The sequence below is a fragment of the Oncorhynchus gorbuscha genome, linkage group LG13 (assembly GCF_021184085.1).
Source record: "Oncorhynchus gorbuscha isolate QuinsamMale2020 ecotype Even-year linkage group LG13, OgorEven_v1.0, whole genome shotgun sequence".
Lineage (NCBI taxonomy): Eukaryota > Metazoa > Chordata > Actinopteri > Salmoniformes > Salmonidae > Oncorhynchus > Oncorhynchus gorbuscha.
Genome location: NC_060185.1, coordinates 88861342 through 88885212, shown reverse-complemented (window position 1 = coordinate 88885212; position 23871 = coordinate 88861342). Strand labels below are relative to the sequence as shown.

General features: G+C 44.0%; 1 protein-coding gene across 6 annotated transcripts in view; it reads left to right on the top strand.

The window, feature by feature from the left end:
* The first annotated feature begins 9741 nt into the window (after nucleotides 1-9741).
* The window catches only part of LOC123993669 (rho guanine nucleotide exchange factor 9), a 91993-nt gene continuing 77863 nt past the window's right edge, over nucleotides 9742-23871 (top strand). For 3 of the 6 annotated variants that reach the window (XM_046296047.1, XM_046296046.1, XM_046296049.1), the window contains exon 1: nucleotides 23511-23700. In XM_046296047.1, coding sequence (XP_046152003.1) covers nucleotides 23643-23700 — 58 coding nt within the window. In that variant the 5' untranslated portion in view covers nucleotides 23511-23642. Of the gene's footprint in view, nucleotides 9874-10069; nucleotides 10157-16430; nucleotides 18463-23364; nucleotides 23701-23871 lie in introns of those variants that run through there. The other 3 variants (XM_046296043.1, XM_046296044.1, XM_046296045.1) reach the window with 3 other exon arrangements.

Here is a 23871-nt window from a genome sequence, read left to right as displayed (position 1 = left end):
GGGCAGGGGCTCTGGCGCCCCTGGGCTGAGGGGCTCTGGCGCCCCTGGGCTGAGGGGCTCTGGCGCCCCTGGGCTGAGGGGCTCTGGCGCCCCTGGGCTGAGGGGCTCTGGCGCCTCTGGGCTGAGGGGCTCTGGCGCCTCTGGGCTGAGGGGCTCTGGCGCCTCTGGGCTGAGGGGCTCTGGCGCCTCTGGGCTGAGGGGCTCCGGCAGCGGCGCCGGACAGGCGGGAGGCTCCGGCAGCGGCGCCGGACAGGCGGGAGGCTCCGGCAGCGGCGCCGGACAGGCGGGAGGCTCCGGCAGCGGCGCCGGACAGGCGGGAGGCTCCGGCAGCGGCGCCGGGCAGGCGGGACGCTCCGGCAGCGGCGCCGGACAGGCGGGAGGCTCCGGCAGCGGCGCCGGACAGGCGGGACGCTCCGGCAGCGTCGCCGGACAGGCGGGACGCTCCGGCAGCGGCGCCGGATAGGCAGGAGCACCTGCAGGGAGGAGACAGAGAGACAGCCTGGTGCGTGGAGCTGCCACAGGAGACAGCGGCGCCGGACAGGCGGGACGCTCCGGCAGCAGCGCCGGACAGGCGGGAGGCTCCGGCAGCGGCGCCGGACAGGCGGGACGCTCCGGCAGCGGCGCCGGACAGGCGGGAGAATTATCTAACCATCCTTCACCATATAATAAAATAGTGTTTCACTCTCAATTTTTGCTACATTGTTAATTTTACATTAACTTTGTAATTCATTGAATGTGGGAGTAGCATTAGGCATGTTAAGGTTTTCTTCCGTCGAAGGAGAGGAGGACCAAACTGCAGCGTTGTTATTTCGATACATCTTTAATAAAGATAATAACAAACAATACAAAACGTAACGTGAAAACCAAAACAGCCCTATCTGGTGCAAACAAACACAGAGACAGGAACAATCACCCACGAAACACTCAAAGAATATGGCCGCCTTATGGTTCCCAATCAGAGACAATGATAAACACCTGCCTCTGATTGAGAACCACTCCAGGCAACCACAGACTTTTCTAGACAACTATACTACACCATAATCCCATAACCTACAAAAAAAACCTAGACAAATCACACCACATAATTAACCCATGTCACACCCTGGTCTGACCAAAATAATAAAGAAAACACAAAATACAAAGACCAGGGCGTGACAAGGCAAATATATGCATAATATACAGTATTACAATTCTGAGTAAGACCAATGACTTCTCCATTCCTTTACAGTGCAAAACTGCTCTAGACAAAGGTCCATTAACACCAAGCTATAGAGAAGTTCAAGCATCCCAAATACAAAAGAAAAGCTAAAACAATTATTTAGACATGGATGACAACAAAACCTAGATCCCTTATCTTAATCTGGGCATATTTCTGAGGATGAACTCATGTTTTTGCTGCTATATTCTTCTTAGGAATCAGCCAGGCAACAATCCATAGGCTACTGTTCCATTAAGAAGTCAGCCAGAGTTGATATCAAGATTGATGTGGGCCATCATTCAAACAAAGATTCCTTATAACCAGTCAGTAGCATTACTATGATTATAACCAGTCAGTACCATTACTATGATTATAACCAGTCAGTACCATTACTATGATTATAACCAGTCAGTACCATTACTATGATTATAACCAGTCACTACCATTACTATGATTATAACCAGTCAGTACCATTACTATGATTATAACCAGTCACTACCATTACTATGATTATAACCAGTCAGTAGCATTACTATGATTATAACCAGTCAGTACCATTACTATGATTATAACCAGTCAGTACCATTACTATGATTATAACCAGTCACTACCATTACTATGATTATAACCAGTCAGTAGCATTACTATGATTATAACCAGTCAGTACCATTACTATGATTATAACCAGTCAGTAGCATTACTATGATTATAACCAGTCAGTACCATTACTATGATTATAACCAGTCAGTACCATTACTATGATTATAACCAGTCAGTACCATTACTATGATTATAACCAGTCAGTACCATTACTATGATTATAACCAGTCACTACCATTACTATGATTATAACCAGTCAGTACCATTACTATGATTATAACCAGTCAGTAGCATTACTATGATTATAACCAGTCAGTACCATTACTTTGATTATAACCGGTCAGTACCATTACTATGATTATAACCAGTCAGTACCATTACTATGATTATAACCAGTCAGTACCATTACTATGATTATAACCAGTCAGTACCATTACTACTGCAGAGACTACTAATACTATAACTATAACCAGTCAGTACCACTACTATAACTATAACCAGTCAGTACCATTACTACTGCAGACACTACTAATACTATAAGTATAACCAGTCAGTACCATTACTATGATTATAACCAGTCAGTAGCATTACTATGATTATAACCAGTCAGTAGCATTACTACTGCAGAGACTACTAATACTATAACTATAACCGGTCAGTACCATTACTACTGCAGACACTACTAATACTATAACTATAACCAGTCAGTACCATTACTACTGCAGAGACTACTAATACTATAACTATAACCAGTCAGTACCATTACTACTGCAGACACTACTAATACTATAAGTATAACCAGTCAGTAGCATTACTACTGCAGACACTACTAATACTATAACTATAACCAGTCAGTACCATTACTACTGCAGACACTACTAATACTATAACTATAACCGGTCAGTACCATTACTACTGCAGACACTACTAATACTATAACTATAACCAGTCAGTACCATTACTACTGCAGAGACTACTAATACTATAACTATAACCAGTCAGTACCATTACTACTGCAGACACTACTAATACTATAACTATAACCAGTCAGTACCATTACTACTGCAGAGACTACTAATACTATAACTATAACCGGTCAGTACCATTACTACTGCAGACACTACTAATACTATAACTATAACCGGTCAGTACCATTACTACTGCAGACACTACTAATACTATAACTATAACCAGTCAGTACCATTACTACTGCAGAGACTACTAATACTATAACTATAACCAGTCAGTACCATTACTACTGCAGACACTACTAATACTATAACTATAACCAGTCCTCTTCTCGCTTTGCCAGGTTGAGATTATAACAGAACATGGCCTGGATGTTCAAATGTTCATAGATGACCAGCAGAGTCAAATAATAATAATCACAGTGGTTGTCGAGGGTGCAACAGGTCAGCACCTCAGTAGTAAATGTCAGTTGGCTTTTCATAGCCGATCATTCAGAGTATCTCTACCGCTCCTGCTGTCTCTAGAGAGTTGAAAACAGCAGGTCTGGGACAGGTAGCACATCTGGTGAACAGGTCAGGGTTCCATAGCTGCAGGCAGAACAGTTGAAACTGGAGCAGCAGCACGACCAGGTGGACTGGGGACAGCAACAGCAAGGAGTCACCAGGCCAGGTAGTCCTGAGGCATGGTCCTACGGCTCAGGTCCTCCACCGAGAGAAAGAAACAAAGAAAGAAAGAAAGAAAGAATGAAAGAAAGAAAGAAAGAAAGAAAGAAAGAAAGAAAGAAAGAAAGAAAGAAAGAAAGAAAGAAAGAAAGAAAAAGAGAGAGAGAGAGTATTAATGAGAGCATACTTAAATCTGGAGAAATACTCCAGATATAACCGACTGACCCTAGCCCCCCAAAACATAAACTATTGCGGCATAAATACTGAAGGATGAGACAGGAGGGGTCGGGAGACACTGTGGCCCCGTCTGATGATACCCCCGGACAGGGCCATGATGAAGCAAAGTGCGCTATGGTAGACTGCATCCAAAAACTGTCTTCTGCATTCTGGTGTCACCATAGTCAAGAGCTGGCAGTAAAGTTGACTGTACAATCTGCTTCCTACTGGTTGCGTCACTGCCTGGTACGGCAACCGCTCGGCCTCTGACCGCAAGGCACTACAGAGGGTAGTGCGTACGGCCCAGTACATCACTGGGGCTAAGCTGCCTGCCATACAGGACCTCTACACCAGGCGGTGTCAGAGGAAAGCCCTAAAAATGGTCAAAGAACCCAGCCACCCCAGTCATAGACTGTTCTCTCTACTACCGCATGGCAAGTGGTACCGGAGTGCCATGTGTAGGACAAAAGGGCTTCTCAACAGTTTTTACCCCCAAGCCATAAGACTCCTGAACAGGTAATCAAATGGCTCCCCGGACTATTTGCATTGTGTGTCCCCCCCCCCCAACCCCTCTTTTTACGCTGCTGCTACTCTCTGTTTATCATATATGCATAGTCACTTTAACTATACATTTATGTACATGCTACCTCAATTGGGCTGACCAACCAGTGTCTGTATGTAGCCTCGCTACTTATATAGCCTCGCTACTGTATATAGGCTGTCTTTTTACTGTTGTTTTATTTCTTTACCTACCTATTGTTCACCGAATACCATTTTTTGCACTATTGGTTAGAGCCTGTAAGTAAGCATTTCACTGTAAGGTCTACACCTGTTGTATTCAGAGCACGTGACAAATAATCTTTGATTTGATTTGATTTACAGAGTTGGGCTAACATTTTGCAGTTTTCAGACTGTTTTAATTCTAGACATACAGTTTGCCTACGTTGAAAGTCACTGAGCTCTTCAGTAAGGCCATTCTACTACCAGTGTTTGTCTAGGGAGATTGCATGGCTGTGTGCCCTATTTTAAACACCTGTCAGCAACGGATGTCTGAAATAGCCGAATCCACTCATTTGAAGGCATGTCACGTATGTTAGAAGCTTGTGCAGAGGAGTTTTGTAAACGAAAAGGGAATAATGAGGACCAGCAGACCTTCTGATACAGGATGCAGAGAGATAGGTATTAAACCTGTCACTTGTGATGAAGCGAAGTGCGCTACGGTAGACTGCATCTAAAGGTTTTAGAGAACTGTCTGCTGCATCATGTCACCATAGCTGGCAGGAAAGTTGACTGTACAATCTGCTTCCTACTGTTTATTTACAGAGTTGGGCTAACTTTTAGAATTCTTCATATTGTATTCATTCCAGACATGCAGTTTGCCGACATGTAGCATCATTGTAATATTCCCCATGCAATGTTAAAGAGATGCTAATGTTAATGAGGCGCTAATGTTAATGGTGTGCAAACGTTAATGGTGTGCTAATGTTACTGCGGGGGCAATCATGTTAATGAGGTGATAATGTTAATGAGGCGTTAATGTTAATGGGGCGCTAACATGGCTGCCATAGAATGTTGAAGTGTCATGTAAATGCATCATAATGCAGAAAACTCCTTATCCTTATGGCTCTGGTAGTTACTAAAGAAAAGTCTTACCAGGATAATATATATCTGACAAGACACAAACACAAGGAAGAGAGGAAACAGTGTTGACCCACAAACTTAGGCCGCCCCAGCCTAACCCAGTCAAGCCCCAGCCTAACCCAGTCAAGCCCCAGCCTAACCCAGCCACAGCCTAACCCAGCCTAGCCCCAGCCTAACCCAGCCACAGCCTAACCCAGCCTAGCCCCAGCCTAACCCATCCTAACCCATCCCTTGGCCAGATCAAGGCCCAGCCTAGATCCAGCCTAACCCAGTCCAGCCCCAGCCTAACCCAGCCCCAACCTAACCCAGTCCAGCCCCAGCCCAGGCCAGGCTATGGTCCAGTTCCTGCCTAACCCAGCCTCAGCCTAACACAGGCCCAGCCTAACCCAGTCTATCGCCAGCCTAACCCAGCCCCAGACCAGGTTAAGGTCCAGTCCAGCCCCATCCTAACCCAGCCCCAGGCCAGGTCTGATCAAGTCCCAGAGCAGGAAATATGGAGATGGAGGGCCAGATGATTAGAGAGAAGATAACAACCCAGGACTGGGATAAACATCTGCCCCACATCCCCAAACACACCAATCACACTCCTGGCTGCCACAGAGAGGGAGACTACACACACAACTGAACAGAAACAGACTCAACACTGAAAGTCAGGACACCATTCAACAAACAACACAATGCCTATAAGACTAAATAAAGATGAGCTGCTAAGACGTTGTATAATGCCAGAAGGCAGTCCTGATAGTTCTGTTATTAAGAGAAGAGAAAAGAGCCAGTAGAAGTGGGTTGCTAGAGTGTAATGGTCCCGATTAGAATTCCTAAAAAATCTGTTGTTTCCTCTGTAGTTGGGACAGGAAGTAGAACTGTGCTCCTCTTCTGCTGCTCTTGTTTACTGGGGCTGGCCTTCCTGTTTTAAGATTCCTACTGATAGAGCTAAGAACTCTCTCTCCCTCTCTCTTTTCCCTCCATCTCTGTCTTCCTTTCTCTGTTGTTCTCAGGCTCTCTCTCTCTCTCTCTCTCTCTCTCTCTCTCTCTCTCTCTCTCTCTCTCTCTCTCTCTCTCTCTCTCTCTCTCTCTCTCATTTTCCTCTGTCTCTGTCTTCCTCTGCTGTTCTCAGGCTCTCTCTCTCTCTTTTTCCTCTGTCTCCGTCTTCCTCTCTCTCCCTCTCTCTTTTCCCTCCATCTCTGTCTTCCTCTCTCTGTTGTTCTCAGGCTCTCTCTCTCTCTCTCTCTCTCTCTCTCTCTCTCTCTTTTTTCCTCTGTCTCTTTCTTCCTCTGCTGTTCTCAGGCTCTCTCTCTCTCCCTCTCTCTCTCTCTTTTTCCTCTGTCTCCGTCTTCCTTCTCTCTCTCTCTCTCTCTCTCTCTCTCTCTCTCTCTCTCTCTCTCTCTCTCTCTCTCTCTCTCTCTCTCTCTCTCTCTCTTTTTCATCTGTCTCCGTCTTCTCTCTCTCTCTCTCTCTCTCTCTCTCTCTCTCTCTCTCTCTCTCTCTCTCTCTTTTTCATCTGTCTCCGTCTTCCTCTCTCTCTCTCTCTCTCTTTTTCCTCTGTCGCCGTCTTCCTCTCTCTGGCGTTCTCAGGCTCTCTCTCACAATTCAATTCAAGGGGCTTTATTGGCATGGGAAACATATGTTTACATTGCCAAACAAAGCAAGTGAAGTAGATAATATACAAAAGTGAAATAAACAATAAAAATTAACAGTAAACATTTCACTCAAAGAAGTTACAAAATAAAAATACATTACAAATGTCATATTATGTATATATAAAGTTGTAACGATGTACAAATGGTTAAAGTAGGGTTGGGGATAGGGTTAGGGTTGGGGTTAGGGGTTAGGGTTGGGGTTAGGGTTAGGGTTAGGGTTAGGGTTAGGGTTAGGGTTAGGGTTAGGGTTGGGGATAGGGATAGGGTTGGGTTTAGGTTTAGGGTTAGGTTTAAGGTTAGGGTTGGGGATAGGGTTGGGGTTAGGGTTAGGGTTAGGGTTAGGGTTAGGGTTGGGGATAGGGATAGGGATAGGGTTGGGTTTAGGTTTAGGGTTAGGTTTAAGTTTAGGGTTGGGGATAGGGTTGGGGTTAGGGTTAGGGTTAGGTTAGGGTTAGGGTTAGGGTTGGGGTTAGGGTTAGTGTTAGGGTTAGGGTACGGGTTAGGTTAAGGGTTGGGGTTAGGGTTAGGGTACGGGTTAGGTTAAGGGTTGGGGTTAGGGTTAGTGTTAGGGTACGGGTTAGGGTTAGGGTTGGGGTTAGGGTTAGTGTTAGGGTTAGGGTACGGGTTAGGTTAAGGGTTGGGGTTAGGGTTGGGGTTAGGGTTAGGGTTAGGGTACGGGTTAGGTTAAGGGTTGGGGTTAGGGTTAGCAGTGATATGTGTGTGTGTTTTCTGGGGCAGTGATGGGGCCATGAGCAGATACGCCAGGGGAAGAATGTAGACCTGGTCTACATCCCAAATGGCACCCTATATTCCCTACATAGTGCTCTACTTATGGGTCCTGGTCAAAAGTAGTGGACTACTGTATATAGGGAATGGGGAGTCATTTGGGATGCAAACCTGCTCTGAGTGGAATGTGAAGAATGTCAGTGTAATTATATCTAACCCTCTACCGTATATATTTTATATCCAGACCGTGTGCGTGTGAGATTACAACTCAGACAAATCAATAACAAGCTTAAAAAACAATATCCATTTCACCAATCTGTCAATAGCCTACATGACTGTTATCAGCTTTCCAATAATGACATTAACAAGTCCAAACAGGTCATATTCATGTGCTTCCTGAAACATATTTCAACACAAATGTTCACGTGTAACTGCCAAAGCAAGTATGAACAAACAGTATGACACTCAAATGAGCTAGCTATGGTATGTGACTCATGTTCCCAGGCTTAGTAAGGCTTTTATAATAGACTATCACAACATAACATATCTGACCCTCTTATTGTTCTGCCCTCGCCCTCTCTTCTTTTCATACACTCTATTTTCCCTCGGTGGCATTGACAATGACTGCTGAAATAATTATAGCTGTTTGTAGCTAACTGTGTCCTGTGTGTGTGTGTGTGTGTGTGTGTGTGTGTGTGTGTGTGTGTGTGTGTGTGTGTGTGTGTGTGTGTGTGTGTGTGTGTGTGTGTGTGTGTGTGTGTGTGTGTGTGTGTGTGTGTGTGTGTGTGTGTGTGTGTGTGTGTGTGTGTGTGTGTGTGTGTGTGTGTGTCTGTGTCTGTGTATGTGTGTGTGTATGTGTGTGTGTATGTGTGTGTGTATGTGTGTGTGTGTGTTTGTCTGTGTGTGTGCGTTCTCTCTATCTATCCCTGCAGTCAGTCGGGAGTATGTCACAGGAAGCACAGGAAGACGGCAATTGTTCTGAAAATGTGAAGCCTATGACATCACTGCTAAGATCAGTAGCTATGTTCACACGCAGTTCTAACACCCTAAGATCAGTAGCTATGTTCACACGCAGTTCTAACACCCTAAGATCAGTAGCTATGTTCACACACAGTTCTAACACCCTAAGATCAGTAGCTATGTTCACACACAGTTCTAACACCTTCACTGTGCCTTTAAGCCTTGTCATCTTGATCAACAAGGGGTCATGTAAAGAGCCTGGATGTTACTGTCCTGAGTGGCGTGATGATGACAGTAGATTATGAGTTACAGAGGAAGAGGATGATGACAGGAGATTATGAGTTACAGAGGAAGAGGATGATGACAGTAGATTATGAGTTACAGAGGAAGAGGATGATGACAGTAGAGTATGAGTTACAGAGGAAGAGGATGATGACAGTAGAGTAAGAGTTACAGAGGAAGAGGATGGAGGAAAAATCACACAGTTCCTAAATAGCAAGGTGCTCCAGGACCATTCTAAGGGGTCTTAGGTCCACAGGTGGGCGGGACACATACGCAGATATTTACATGCACTCAGACAGGCTTCCTGCCATTGTCAGCCAAATCGTCCCCCCGTCCTCGTCCCCCCATTGCTGTAAGATCCACTGTTTCCTGTGTAGAAGGGAGAACGCCATGTGATGACAATGGGCCAGAAACAGGACAGACATTTAGTCACCTGTCCCACCATCTCCTCTTTCACAGCTAAAAGATTCTGAAGCTGTTTAGTTTTTGTGAATTCTTCCAGTTTCCTCTGTGTGCTCTGTCCCACTGTGTCCTTTCAATAGAAGGATTTTCACATTCAAAGCAATTCCTGAACGTGGGTCCAGCCAATGAAACCCCTCTTCACTCAATCATGTATTTGCACTGGTATGTTTAACTTGAACCATTATATAGCTACGGTTATTTGGCTACTTAAATTAACTAGTGGGCAGTTTACTAAGTACATTTCAGAAGAAACAACATCTTTTGGAAACTAGGTTTATCAAGGTAATTTGTTTCAATACAACTATGAATGTGTGTGTGGGTGTGAATGTGTGTGTTTGTGTGTAGGTGTGTGTGAGCCTGTGTGTGTATGAGCATGTGATGGTGAGCCTGTGTGTGTGATCCTGTGTGTGAATCCCTGGCTGCTGATCATACAGTCGGTGCTGCTGATCATACAGTCGGTGCTGCTGATCATACAGTCGGTGCTGCTGATCCACTGTCTGCTGCTCGAGCTTAAAGGGTAAGGGTGTTCATCAGTCTCTACTCAGAGAGAAAACTTTTGACATTTTCAGAGTTTTGAGGAAGATTTCTTGAACTAAAAGGAGATTAGCCTACCGTCAAAAGACGTAGAACTCGCCACAGCATAATTTCAGCGTTACTCATAGAGTTTACCGGGTGGGAAGTTTACCGGGTGGGAAGTCAACTGCTGTTTTTGTACCTTACTTACCGTAACTGTTTCGAAGATGACGTTTTGTCCAGAAGTTTGATATGTATCGAGGAGTTTCAACTCCGAAACCAAGTTGGTAGGTTACAACAATTTTGTAAACGTATGTTCGTAAACGTTTCTCACTTGTTACGTCTGTTATCGTCAATAAATTGCAATAGAGGCTATATGCTACTGTAACGAATTATCGGACGGTTGTAGTTAAATGGGTCGGATAAATTACTTCGATGAGGGAAATAAACAGAACATTTTTCAACCGTTCTAAAGATCGTAGCCGATTCTTACCGTTACCTATCATGATTTATTCTTTGGCGACACACTTTCAGTTTACTTTCACGTTTGTATAGGCCTATTCAAAACAATACATAAACATAACGTGAGGCAAACTATTCACATTTAAAATGTCGTGTTGACATTTTATTAATCTTTGATTAAGAGTCTAATTTAATCCTAGTGATATTGAATAAATTACACCTGTTCTAGTTTATTGGGTTGTATGGGCCTATATGTAATTATAATTATACATATCTCTTAGATTAGTTTATAATACTGTATCTAAGTACATGTAACCATACCTCTTACATTAGTTTACAATACTGCATCTAGCTACATGTATACCTAACTACTCTTGTGTGGGGGATCTGTTGTCCACATAATGTTGGCTAATAGGGCATAGTCCTGTCTCAAATGACCTGGGCAAGGATAGTGCATTAATATGTGGAACAGAGAGTGAATGGCGGCTGGGCCTAGCTCTCAGTCATCCTCCTCAGATGAAGGGGATCTGTCGTTTGATATAAACGCACACACAAGTTGGTGCTGCACACACACATCACCACCACCTCCGTAGGGCTCGGTTTCCATGGCAACGCGGGATCCTGGCGTGTGTGCTGCTGTATTCTGTATTATTACTTGGGCTAATGTGGCTCGTGAGGGTATAGAGGGGTATGAGGGTGGATGTTTAAATAATGCTGACTCACTTTAAAGGGACCACTGTACTGCACACACGATGAAAGATTCACTTATTTCAAGTCACCCTACATCAGCTCATTTCAAATACCCCCCAAAATTGTGTCAGTCATGCATGCCTTTATAGAATGTTTCATGTAAGACCATGACCACTATGTTAAGTCATGTGTTACAAGTGATGAAAGATAGCGTCTGCACGCAAATGGCACCCTACTGCCAATATAGGGCACTGCTTTTGAGCCCCGGTCACAAGTAGTGCACTATAGGGAATATACTGCCATTTAGGATGCAAGCATAGCTTTTTGAACTGCACTCTTTATGCACCAGTATTACACAAACAGCAATCTGTACTGTACCAGTACTGTATCTGTACTGTACCTGTACTGTACCAGTACTGTACCTGTATCTGTACCTGTACTGTATCTGTATCTGTACCTGTACTATATCTGTACTGTATCTGTACCTGTACTGTACCTGTACTGTATCTGTACTGTATCTGTACCTGTACTGTACCTGTACTGTATCTGTACTGTATCTGTACTGTATCTGTACCTGTACTGTACCTGTACTGTACCTGTACTGTATCTGTACTGTATCTGTACCTGTACTGTACCTGTACTGTATCTGTACTGTATCTGTACCTGTACTGTATCTGTATCTGTACTGTATCTGTACCTGTACTGTACCTGTACTGTATCTGTACCTGTACTGTATCTGTACTGTATCTGTACTGTACCTGTACTGTACCTGTACTGTACCTGTACTGTATCTGTATCTGTATCTGTACCTGTACTATATCTGTACTGTATCTGTACTGTACCTGTACTGTATCTGTATTGTACCTGTACTATATCTGTACTGTACCAGTACTGTACCTGTACTATATCTGTACTGTACCAGTACTGTATCTGTACTGTATCTGTACTGTATCTGTACCTGTACTATATCTGTACTGTATCTGTACTGTACCTGTACTATATCTGTACTGTATCTGTACTGTATCTGTACTGTATCTGTATCTGTACTGTACCAGTACTGTATCTGTACTGTATCTGTACTGTATCTGTACCTGTACTGTACCTGTACTGTATCTGTACTGTACCTGTACTATATCTGTACTGTACCTGTACTGTATCTGTACTGTATCTGTACATGTACTGTACCTGTACTGTATCTGTACCTGTACTGTATCTGTACTGTACCTGTACTGTATCTGTACTGTACGTGTTCTGTATCTGTACTGTACCTGTACTGTATCTGTACTGTACCTGTACTGTATCTGTACTGTATCTGTACTGTACCTGTACTGTATCTGTACCTGTACTGTATCTGTACTGTATCTGTACCTGTACTATATCTGTACTGTACCTGTACTGTATCTGTACTGTACCTGTACTGTATCTGTACCTGTACTGTACCTGTACTGTATCTGTACTGTACCTGTACTGTATCTGTATCTGTACTGTACCTGTACTGTATCTGTACCTGTACTGTACCTGTACTGTATCTGTATCTGTACTGCATCTGTACTGTATCTGTACTGTATCTGTACTTGTACTGTACCTGTACTGTACCTGTACTGTATCTGTACCTGTACTGTATCTGTACTGTATCTGTACCTGTACTGTACCTGTACTGTCCCTGTACTGTATCTGTACCTGTACTGTACCTGTACTGTACCTGTACTGTATCTGTACTGTACCTGTACTGTATCTGTACTGTATCTGTACTGTACCTGTACCTGTACTGTATCTGTACTGTATCTGTACCTGTACTGTACCTGTACTGTATCTGTACCTGTACTGTACCTGTACTGTACCTGTACCTGTACCTGTACCTGTACCTGTATCTGTACCTGTACTGTACCTGTACTGTATCTGTACTGTATCTGTACCTGTACTGTACCTGTACTGTATCTGTATCTGTACTGTACCTGTACTGTATCTGTACTGTATCTGTACCTGTACTGTATCTGTACTGTACCTGTACTGTATCTGTACTGTACCTGTACTGTATCTGTATCTGTACTGTATCTGTACTGTACCTGTACTGTATCTGTACTGTACCTGTACTGTATCTGTACTGTACCTGTACTGTATCTGTACCTGTACTGTACCTGTACTGTACCTGTACTGTATCTGTATCTGTACTGTATCTGTACTGTACCTGTACTGTATCTGTACCCGTACTGTACCTGTACTGTATCTGTACTGTACCTGTACTGTATCTGTACCTGTACTGTACCTGTACTGTATCTGTACCTGTACTGTATCTGTACTGTACCTGTACTGTATCTGTACTGTACCTGTACTGTACCTGTACCTGTACCTGTACCTGTACCTGTACCTGTACCTGTACTGTACCTTTACTGTATCTGTACTGTACCTGTACTGTATCTGTACCTGTATTGTACCTGTACTGTATCTGTACCTGTACTATATCTGTACTGTACCTGTACTGTATCTGTACTGTACCTGTACTGTATCTGTACCTGTACTGTACCTGTACTGTATCTGTACCTGTACCTGTACTGTATCTGTACCTGTACTGTACCTGTACTGTATCTGTACTGTACCTGTACTGTATCTGTACCTGTACTATATCTGTACTGTACCTGTACTGTATCTGTACTGTACCTGTACTGTATCTGTACCTGTACTGTACCTGTACTGTATCTGTACCTGTACTGTATCTGTACCTGTACTGTACCTGTACTGTATCTGTACCTGTACTGTACTGTATCTGTACAGCAGGTCCTAATCCAGGCACTTGTCATCTCCCGTCTGGATTACTGCAACTCGCTGTTGGCTGGGCTCCCTGCCTGTGCCATTAAACCCCTTCAACTCATCCAGAACGCCGCAGCCCGTCTGGTGTTCAACCTTCCCAAGTTCTCTCACGTCACCCCGCTCCTCCGTTCTTTCCACTGGCTTCCAGTTGAAGCTCGCATCCGCTACAAGACCATTGTGCTTGCCTACGGAGCTGTGAGGGGAACGGCACCTCAGTACCTCCAGGCTCTGATCAGGCCCTACACCCAAACAAGGGCACTGCGTTCATCCACCTCTGGCCTGCTCGCCTCCCTACCACTGAGGAAGTACAGCTCCCGCTCAGCCCAGTCAAAACTGTTCGCTGCTCTGGCCCCCCAATGGTGGAACAAACTCCCTCACGACGCCAGGACAGCGGAGTCAATCACCACCTTCCGGAGACACCTGAAACCCCACCTCTTTAAGGAATACCTAGGATAGGATAAGTAATCCCTCTCACCCCCCCCTTTAAGATTTAGATGCACTATTGTAAAGTGACTGTTCCACTGGATGTCATAAGGTGAATGCACCAATTTGTAAGTCGCTCTGGATAAGAGCGTCTGCTAAATGACTTAAATGTTAAATGTTTACTGTACCTGTACTGTATCTGTACCTGTACTGTATCTGTACCTGTACTATATCTGTACTGTACCTGTACTGTATCTGTACCTGTACTGTACCTGTACTGTATCTGTACCTGTATCTGTACCTGTACTGTATCTGTACCTGTACCTGTATCTGTACCTGTACTGTATCTGTACCTGTACTGTACCTGTACTGTATCTGTACCTGTACTATATCTGTACTGTATCTGTACTGTACCTGTACTGTATCTGTACTGTACCTGTATCTATATCTGTACCTGTATCTGTAACTGTACCTGTACTGTATCTGTACCTGTACTGTATCTGTACCTGTACTGTACCTGTATCTGTATCTGTACTGTACCATTTGTACTGCTTTTACCTGACTTACAGTCATATCTGTACATTCTACGTATGGGTATCGGGGATGAACCCACTACCCTGTACTGCGCCTGTCTACCAACTCAGAAGGACCTGTACCTGTACTATATCTGTACTGTATCTGTACTGTACCTGTACTGTATCTGTACCTGTACTGTACCTGTACTGTATCTGTACCTGTACTGTACCTGTACTGTATCTGTACCTGTACCTGTATCTGTACCTGTACCTGTACCTGTACCTGTACCTGTACTGTATCTGTATCTGTACCTGTACTGTATCTGTATCTGTACCTGTACTGTATCTGTACCTGTATCTGTATCTGTACCTGTACTGTATCTGTACTGTACCTGTACTGTATCTGTACCTGTACGGTATCTGTACCTGTATCTGTACCTGTACTGTATCTGTACCTGTACTGTACCTGTACCTGTACTGTATCTGTACCTGTACTGTATCTGTACTGTACCTGTACTGTATCTGTACCTGTATCTGTACCTGTACTGTATCTGTACCTGTACTGTACCTGTACTGTATCTGTACCTGTACTGTATCTGTAAGTCACTCTGGATAAGAGCGTCTGCTAAATGACTTAAATGTAAATGTAAATGTATCTGTACCTGTACTGTATCTGTACCTGTACTGTACCTGTACTATATCTGTACTATACTGTATCTGTACTATATCTGTAATTTACCTGTACTGTACCTGTACCTGTACCTGTACTGTACTGTACTGTACTGTACTGTACTGTACTGTACTGTACTGTACTGTACTGTACTGTACTGTACTGTACCTGTACCTGTACCTGTACTGTATCTGTACTGTACCTGTAACTGTACTGTACCTGTACCTGTACCTGTACCTGTACCTGTATCTGTACTGTACCTGTACCTGTACCTGTACTGTATCTGTACTGTACCTGTAACTGTACTGTATCTGTACTGTACCTGTACTGTATCTGTACTGTACCTGTACCTGTAATGTATCTGTACTGTACCTGTAACTGTACTGTATCTGTACCTGTACCTGTACCTGTACCTGTATCTTGTTTTGTGGGGCATCTAAATCTGATGTGTGGTCAAGTCTGTGTGACATATTATGAATGAAAGGTTTATTTGGCTGAACTCAAGCAACGTCTCCAAACGTTGTACAATAACACCAGTTTTGTTATTGCCCCTCTGAGATAAATACAGGGTTCAAATTGCCCCTCGAAGATACATTCATGGTTCTTATTGACCTTCAGAGATAAAAACAGGGCACGTATTGCCCCTCGAAGATACATTCATGGTTCTTATTGACCTTCAGAGATAAAAACAGGGCACGTATTGCCCCTCGAAGATACATTCATGGTTCTTATTGACCTTCAGAGATAAAAACAGGGCACGTATTGTCCCTCGAAGATACATTCATGGTTCTTATTGACCTTCAGAGATAAAAACAGGGCACGTATTGCCCTCAAAGATACATTCATGGTTCTTATTGACCTTCAGAGATCAAAACAGGGCACGTATTGCCCCTCAGAGATAAATACAGGGTTCTTTCATTGATTTTAATTGAATTGTTTGTGTGAGTATAAGAGAGCTGACAAATTGCTGTGCTGTGTGTTTTCTCTCTCCAGGTGTGTGGGTGAAAGAGATGGTGCGGTCTGGAGCTGATAGCTGACGTAGCTGATAGCTGACGTAGCTGATAGCTGACGTAGTTGATAGCTGACAGAGCTGATAGCTGACAGAGCTGATAGCTGACTTAGCTGATAGCTGACGTAGCTGATAGCTGACATAGCTGATAGCTGACAGAGCTGATAGCTGACGTAGCTGATAGCTGACGTAGCTGATAGCTGACTTAGCTGTAGTAGGATGAGATGAGAGAGGATGGAACACACGGACAGCCCCGCCTCCCACAGCAGCGACCCCAACGGGTTCGTCAATAAAGTCTTCAATGTGTCTCTGGATGTGCAGAATGAGACCGGCACTGTATCTATCCAGGAGACTGGGAAGGGAGAGGGACAGGGAGAGAGTCAAGAAGAGGGTCAGGGTCCAGGCCAAGCCCAGGGACAGTGGCAGGGGGATGGGGATAGACAAGCAGAGACCCAGGCACCCCCTCAGACCCCTGGGATGGATCACCCGGATGTCAACCGTAGACCAAGAGCTACAGGAGGCATCTGGAAGATCTTGACCCGGCGAAAAGCGGCTTCAGAACTGGATAACAGAAGACCTCACTCCATGATCCTCCCTGGAGAGGAGGCCTTTATCCCTAAACTGTCCTTCGTTGACAAGGTCCGCTCCATCAAGAAGCTCCGCTCTCCGGGTGTCTTCAAGGGGAGGGTGGGTAAGATGTCTAGGTCCAGCACTAAGTTCAGAGATGGAGAGACGGAGGACGACTCGTTCTGCCGGGACTTCCTTCCCTCACCCGCCCTGCATCCCGGTAGGAGCACACTCCGCCACTACGCCAAGAGGCACTCGTATGCCGGACATACCGCCGAGTTCGACTGCTCATTTGAGGACATGGATCTGACAGCTACCCTGGACAGACACCATCTTCCCTCGCTAGTGGACCCTGCTACCCAGAACGGCTCTAAGCCCACAGAGAGAGTCCCCTACACCAAGAGATCTCAGGTCCAGGCTCAGGCGCAGGCCAATCACTCCTCTAACTGTAACACTACCTCAGCAGAAGTGTGTGAGGAGCAGAGTGTGAGGGGCGGCCCCAAGGCCCCGCTAGGTGGGAGGAGGTCTAAGAGAGCTGACGTGTGGAGTTACCTGAGGAGGATCTCTGTCCTGGGGAAGGGGAACCCGGCTTACTCGGAGAGGAGTTTTGACTCAGAGCTACACACACTGGACAGGACCATGGACTCTGACTACGGCTCGGTGGACATCGAGAGCATCCGGGACTTTCAGCCAGCTGCTACAAAACACTCTGACAGCAAAGGTGGACATTTTGGGGGTCTGATTAAGTTCTTCAGCAACGTTGCAGAGACGGCTAGAAAATGGCGAATGTCTTCTCACTCCTTCTCTCCTCCAGAGGGGGGGGTGGAGCGGACGCCACTGGACTCCCCCAGAGCAGGGCAGCGTCTGGGGGACTACGTCCACAGTGTGTCCCTGACCCTCCGCAGTGAGGACCATCCAGAGTGTCCCCCAACACCCGCCTCACCCCTGACCCCTCATCCCCCTCGCTCCCCTACTTGTGACCCTGCCTCACCCACTCCTCTGATAGGCAGACGGTCTCCTCGAGTGGTGCTGAAGGCCTGGAGAGTATGTCCGGACTCACCAAGCGTTAACGGCCTGGCGTGTGTGAGCTCATTGGAAACGGCCAGACAGACAGACAAACAGACAGAGAGCCAGCCAGTCAAACAGACAGAAAGACAGACACGGCACACCTCTGTAGCCACAGTAGAGAATCATGTGCCACACTCAAGGCTGGAGAGAGAGACTCAGAAAGAGACAGTGGGAGACAGAGACCACTTAGAATGTCTGTCTACAGTGGAAGACAGAGAAAGAGAGGGAAGAGAGCGACACTCAGAAAATTATCTGGATTCCGAGGATGCTCTACCTGTCTCGGATCAGACACACCTTCCAAACGGCCAATCAAAATTACGGGAAGAAGAGACCGTAGCCACTAGGGAGCCAGCAGGAAACTGCCACCAGGAAGTATTTAAGGTGAGTATGTTGATGATAAACATGAAAAGTGTTTTATGTTCAACACCCCTTATTGAAAAAAACAGGTTTCTGGAAAACAGTTGTAGCAAACCTTTGGCCAATTTGCTGTAGATTTGTGGCAAGCTCATATTTTCACATGCAAATTAGTTTTGTGGCAAACTGTTGCGGCGAATTGTAAACTTCTGGCAAACAATTCTGGGAAACATATGGCTGACATTCTACTGTTTGCTGCACATTTTCTGAAAACTCAGTATGAATATACAAATTAGATCCCGTTTTTGGTGACTGTGTGTTCACAACATTGAAATGTTATATCTACATAAACCCACTCACATATAACTGTAAATGAACTTGCTTCTCACAGAGATAACTAAACTAAACATACAGTACTAAACATACTAAACACCATGTGTTAATATATATAAATACATCCAATCCAAATTGAAATGATCAGCAGGCTAATGTAGAAAAGAGCAAAGACTGGATATCCCCCCCCCCCCCAAAAAAAATGTATTTAATATTTTTATGTAGCTGCCAAGAGAGAAATGTGAACACTATGAGGACATTGACCTTAGGATGTTTAAAGGGGCAACTACAGAATTTACATGAGCCAAGTGTTAATTGAGCAATAGCATTCAACCAATGGAGGTTTAAAATATAATTAACAAAATGTAAATCATTTAAACAACAAAAACTAAATCACACCCAGTTCAGAACTATTGCCTTTTTGAGTGAACTTTGGAGAGGTGTCCCTGTCGAAGTCCTTCGAACAAAGCTTGTTGAAAACATGAACTGAAACGATCAGAAAACACAAAACAAGAACAACATTAGGATACTGAAAACAATTTAACACTTTATATTTTGGCATCTTAAGACATTGATTGAGTGTCTAATGGGCAGGTTTGGCTTTGGAAAACAGGGTCATCTGTTACAAAGCTGCCTTGATGTTGCTATGCTTCTCACTGAAAAGGGCATTCTAATATTTTTCAGCAAGGAAACATTATGTTTCTGCTTGTATATTATTGCAATACAGTGTACAGTGCCTTGCAAAAGTATTCATCCCCCTTGGCGTTTTTCCTTTTTTGTTGCATTACAACCTGTAATTTAAATAGATTTTTATTTGGATTTCATGTGATGGACACACACAAAATAGTCCAAATTGCTGAAGTAAAATTTAAAAAATAACTTGTTTAAAAAAATGCAAGAAAATACAAAACGGAAAAGTGGTGCTCTGAAGCCCCTAAATAAGATCTGGTGCAACCAATTACCTTCAGAAGTCACATAATTTCTTAAATAAAGTCCACCTGTGTGTAATCTAAGTGTCACATGATCTGTCACGTGATCTCAGTATGTATACACCTGTTTAGAAAGGCCCCAGAGTCTGCAATACCAGTAAGCAAGGGGCACCACCAAGCAAGCGGCACCATGAAGACCAAGGAGCTCTCCAAACAGGTCAGGAACAAAGTTGTGGAAAAGTACAGATCAGGATTGGGTTATAAAAAAATATCAGAAACTTTGAACATCCCACAGAGCACCATTAAATCTATTAGTAAAAAATTGTAAGAATATAAAGAAGACGGTACTCTGGTCAATTGAGTATAAAATTTAGCATTTTGGACATCAAGGAAAACGCTATGACTGGCGCAAACCCAACACCGTCATCACCCCGAGAACAACATCCCCACAGTAAAGCATGATGGTGGCAGCATCATGCTGTGGGGATGTTTTTCATCAACAGGGACTGGGAAACTGGTCAGAATTGAAGGAATGATGGATGACCCTAAATACAGGGAAATTCTTTGAGGAAACCTGTTTCAGTCTTCCAGAGATTTGAGACTGAGACAGAGGTTCACCTTCCAGCAGGACAATAACCCAAATCATACTGCTGAAGCAACACTTGAGTGGTTTAAGGAGAAACATTTTCATATCTCGGAATGGCCTAGTCAAAGCCCAGACCTCAATCCAATTGAGAATCTGTGGTATGACTTAAAGATTGCTGTACAGCAGTGGAACCCATCCAACTTGAAGGAGCTGGAGCAGTCTTGCCTTGAAGAATGGGCAAAAATCCCAGTGGCTCGATGTGCCAAGGTTATAAGATATACCCTAAGAGACTTGCAGCTGTAATTGCTGCAAAAGGTGACTCTACAAAGTATTGACTTTGGAGAGGTGAATCGTTATGCACACTCAGGTTTTCTTTTTTTCTTTTTTTAAATTCTTGTTTGTTTCAAAATATAAAAATATTTTGCATCTTCAAAGTGGGAGGCATGTTGTGTAAATCAAATGATACAACCCCCCCCCCCCCCCAACCCCACCCCCCCTCAATTTTAATTCAAGGTTGTATGGCAACAAAATAGGAAAAATGCCAAGGGGGTGAATACTTTCGCAAGCCACTGTATATACAAACGATGTAGCATGCACAAACTGGGACTTAGCTTTTAATATGTGTCCAACTGTTCATAGAGAGCCACAGTATACAAAATATTTATTCAGCCAAGCCTCAACACAAATGATTCGAACTTATCAACTAATTATTATTTTCAATCTAGACTACTAGTTGTCTCTTCTTCTTGACTCGGGTATATAAGGCTTGGGTGGAATAAAATAAACATAACATTGAGTTATGCCTAATATGGCAATTCATATTAATGTTCCAAAATGAATTATTGTTAACTTACATCTCAAAGCCATCCTTGACCTGGTTCATGCCTATTTCTTTGTCCTCAGTTTAATTGAAGGCCTCAGTCTGTCTTTTTGTCTTGTAACTGATTGCTTCAAGAAATAGTGATGGAACACATGATGAAGATGAGCTAGCTACTAGTTTAAAGCAATGAAAGTTCTAATTGTTACAAAGAATGAATGTATGGCCTACAATTCTGAGAATACTACATGCATTTACTTACCTCATCAAGATTGAAGATGATACACCACAAACATCTTCCCAGGGTGTTGATTTATCCTTCTACCAATACAGCCTCTTCCAACACAGCAGGTAGGGGAAGGGTATCCATCTGCAAACGTGAAGTCTGGCTTGGATGTCAAGTCAGCTCATATTGTTGCTACCTTAGTTGTTGTGCTAGCAAACATGCTACTGAACAGTGATACTAGCTGATTGAAATGCATATCGGTATAATAAGACATCAACGTATTCACCGAAAAATATAATTGTTTAGGTAAATCATTAGTTAGCTAGCTAGCGATCACATTAATTGTGCAATATTATGATAGCTAATGTTAGCTAGCTAAGCGCTAGCCAGTCAGTGACGCTGACAGATTGAAACTGGTATCAACAAAATGTGTTTCACTCTATCCCATAAAATATAACATTGCTAACTAGTCATCAATTAACTAAACCAATTTTAAGTTTATTAGGATGTTTAATTAATCATTTCACTCACTAGTAGGTAGCTAGTTTGGTTTCCATATTTCAACACATTTTTAGAATCCCCTTGATTGCAATTTTTTACTGTCCTTCCTGCGGTTACTGGTCTTGGAAGTCATGTGTTCACCACAAATGGCTTCCAGTAAACTATTTGCAACTGCTGGCAATAAATATTTTTGCAACAGGTTTGCCATAGATTCAAATAGAATCTTGACGGAAAAAAACCTCTGGCGAACTGTTTGCCACTAGTTGCAATGAATATTATTGTTGCCAAAGGTTTACCACAGATTCTCCACTGGCAAACATTTGCAAACTTCTGGCAGTATTTTGTGACACACTATTTTGTTTGCTGCAAATTTGCCACAATTTGCCACAAACATTTTTGTAAGGGACTGCAAATCAATTCAGTAAGGAATTCAAATAGTTATTTGTAATCTGTGCCTGTTAATGATAAAAAATGTGTTATTGTAAGTCATCACCTCATTTTATTCAGTCCTATCAAATCATTCATTCATTCTACGTCGTTATCAGATCCTGTCATTATGTAGCTATTACAATACTATTACATTACAACTTTGTCTTATTGTTAACCTTTCTAACCTTGTTAAACATCATCATTCTTTTGCTTTTTAAAAACAGAAATCATCTAAATGCTTTATGCAAGTCTCATAACAGTTACTTGTACTGTACAACATTGAATAAGTAGACTATAGGTCTCTCTCTGTTAGAGAGGGTAATGTACAGAGAGCATGTTGTGGGTATTCTTTTGCCCCATCTGTTGGCTGGAGGAGGAAGTAGAGTCAGAGGTGTTAGTTAGACCATAGTAGTCTGTCCTTCCTGCCCCTTCCTGTCACACAGAAACACACCAGCAAATCTTGTCCTAAAAAAATCCATGGGAATTTAGTTCTGAAAGTGGTTCCCAACCCAGTCCTCAGGGATCCCTTAGACATTCCACACGTGTATTCTATTCCAGCCACAGCCAGTCAACTAATTTAAAGCCATCAATTAGTAAAATCAGGCGTGGTAGAGCAAATATGTGCAACAGAAAACAGTGTGTGTGTGTGTGTGTGTGTGTGTGTGTGTGTGTGTGTGTGTGTGTGTGTGTGTGTGTGTGTGTGTGTGTGTGTGTGTGTGTGTGTGTGTGTGTGTGTGTGTGTGTGTGTGTGTGTGTGTGTGTGTGTGTGTGTGTGTGTGTGTGTGTGTGTGACTGCCCCCACCCTAACTGCAGCTTCACACACACCTCCTTCTCCACGCACCGTTCAGATTACTCATCTCATCTGCCCTCCGGTGTCTCTCTCACAGCGAGTCAGGACATGTCAGGCCCTCCCGTACTTGCACTACAGTGAGTTGTAGTAATACTGGGCTTGGTCTAACAGTGGATTTTCCTGTAAGGAAACTAAAATGGAAACCAACTATAGAAATCAGGGTTGTGAATGGAGTCTGATGGAATTGTTACCTAGAACCAGATTGATTGATTGACTGATGGATTTATTGATTCATTAATTGATTGGTTGGTTGAATAGGGAGCTCTATCAGGCAGTGTTTTGAGGAGACCCAGGTCAGTCCAGTCCTATTCTAGTCCAGTGAAGACCCCTGTCCCTCCCAAGCCCCCCCGCCCTCGCCCCCGTCCCGCCTCAGCCCTGGTCGACCTCCGAGTCTGCAGTCCTTTCCCAGAGGGCTGTGCGTTTGCCATTACTCAGCAGGCCACAGGGGGCTCTCTGTGCCGGCACAGACGCAGGCCCGGTCCCATGATGCACCTCTTGCCGCCGGGTCGGAGACAGGCGGGCAGTCTGGCCAGACCATGCTCTGTCATAGAGCCCTCTGTTACCGTGGAGACAGACCCCGCGCAGAGTCACAGAGTAAGACCTCACACACACACACACACACACAAACACACACACATTATCCCACTGCTGAGAGAATGAAAGTGGGAGTGTGTGTGGAGACTGACCAGTAGTCTCTGCCAACCCTGATTTAAATATAGGCTGTAGTCCTCCTAGCTGGTAGGACCAGTAATGAATCAACCACAA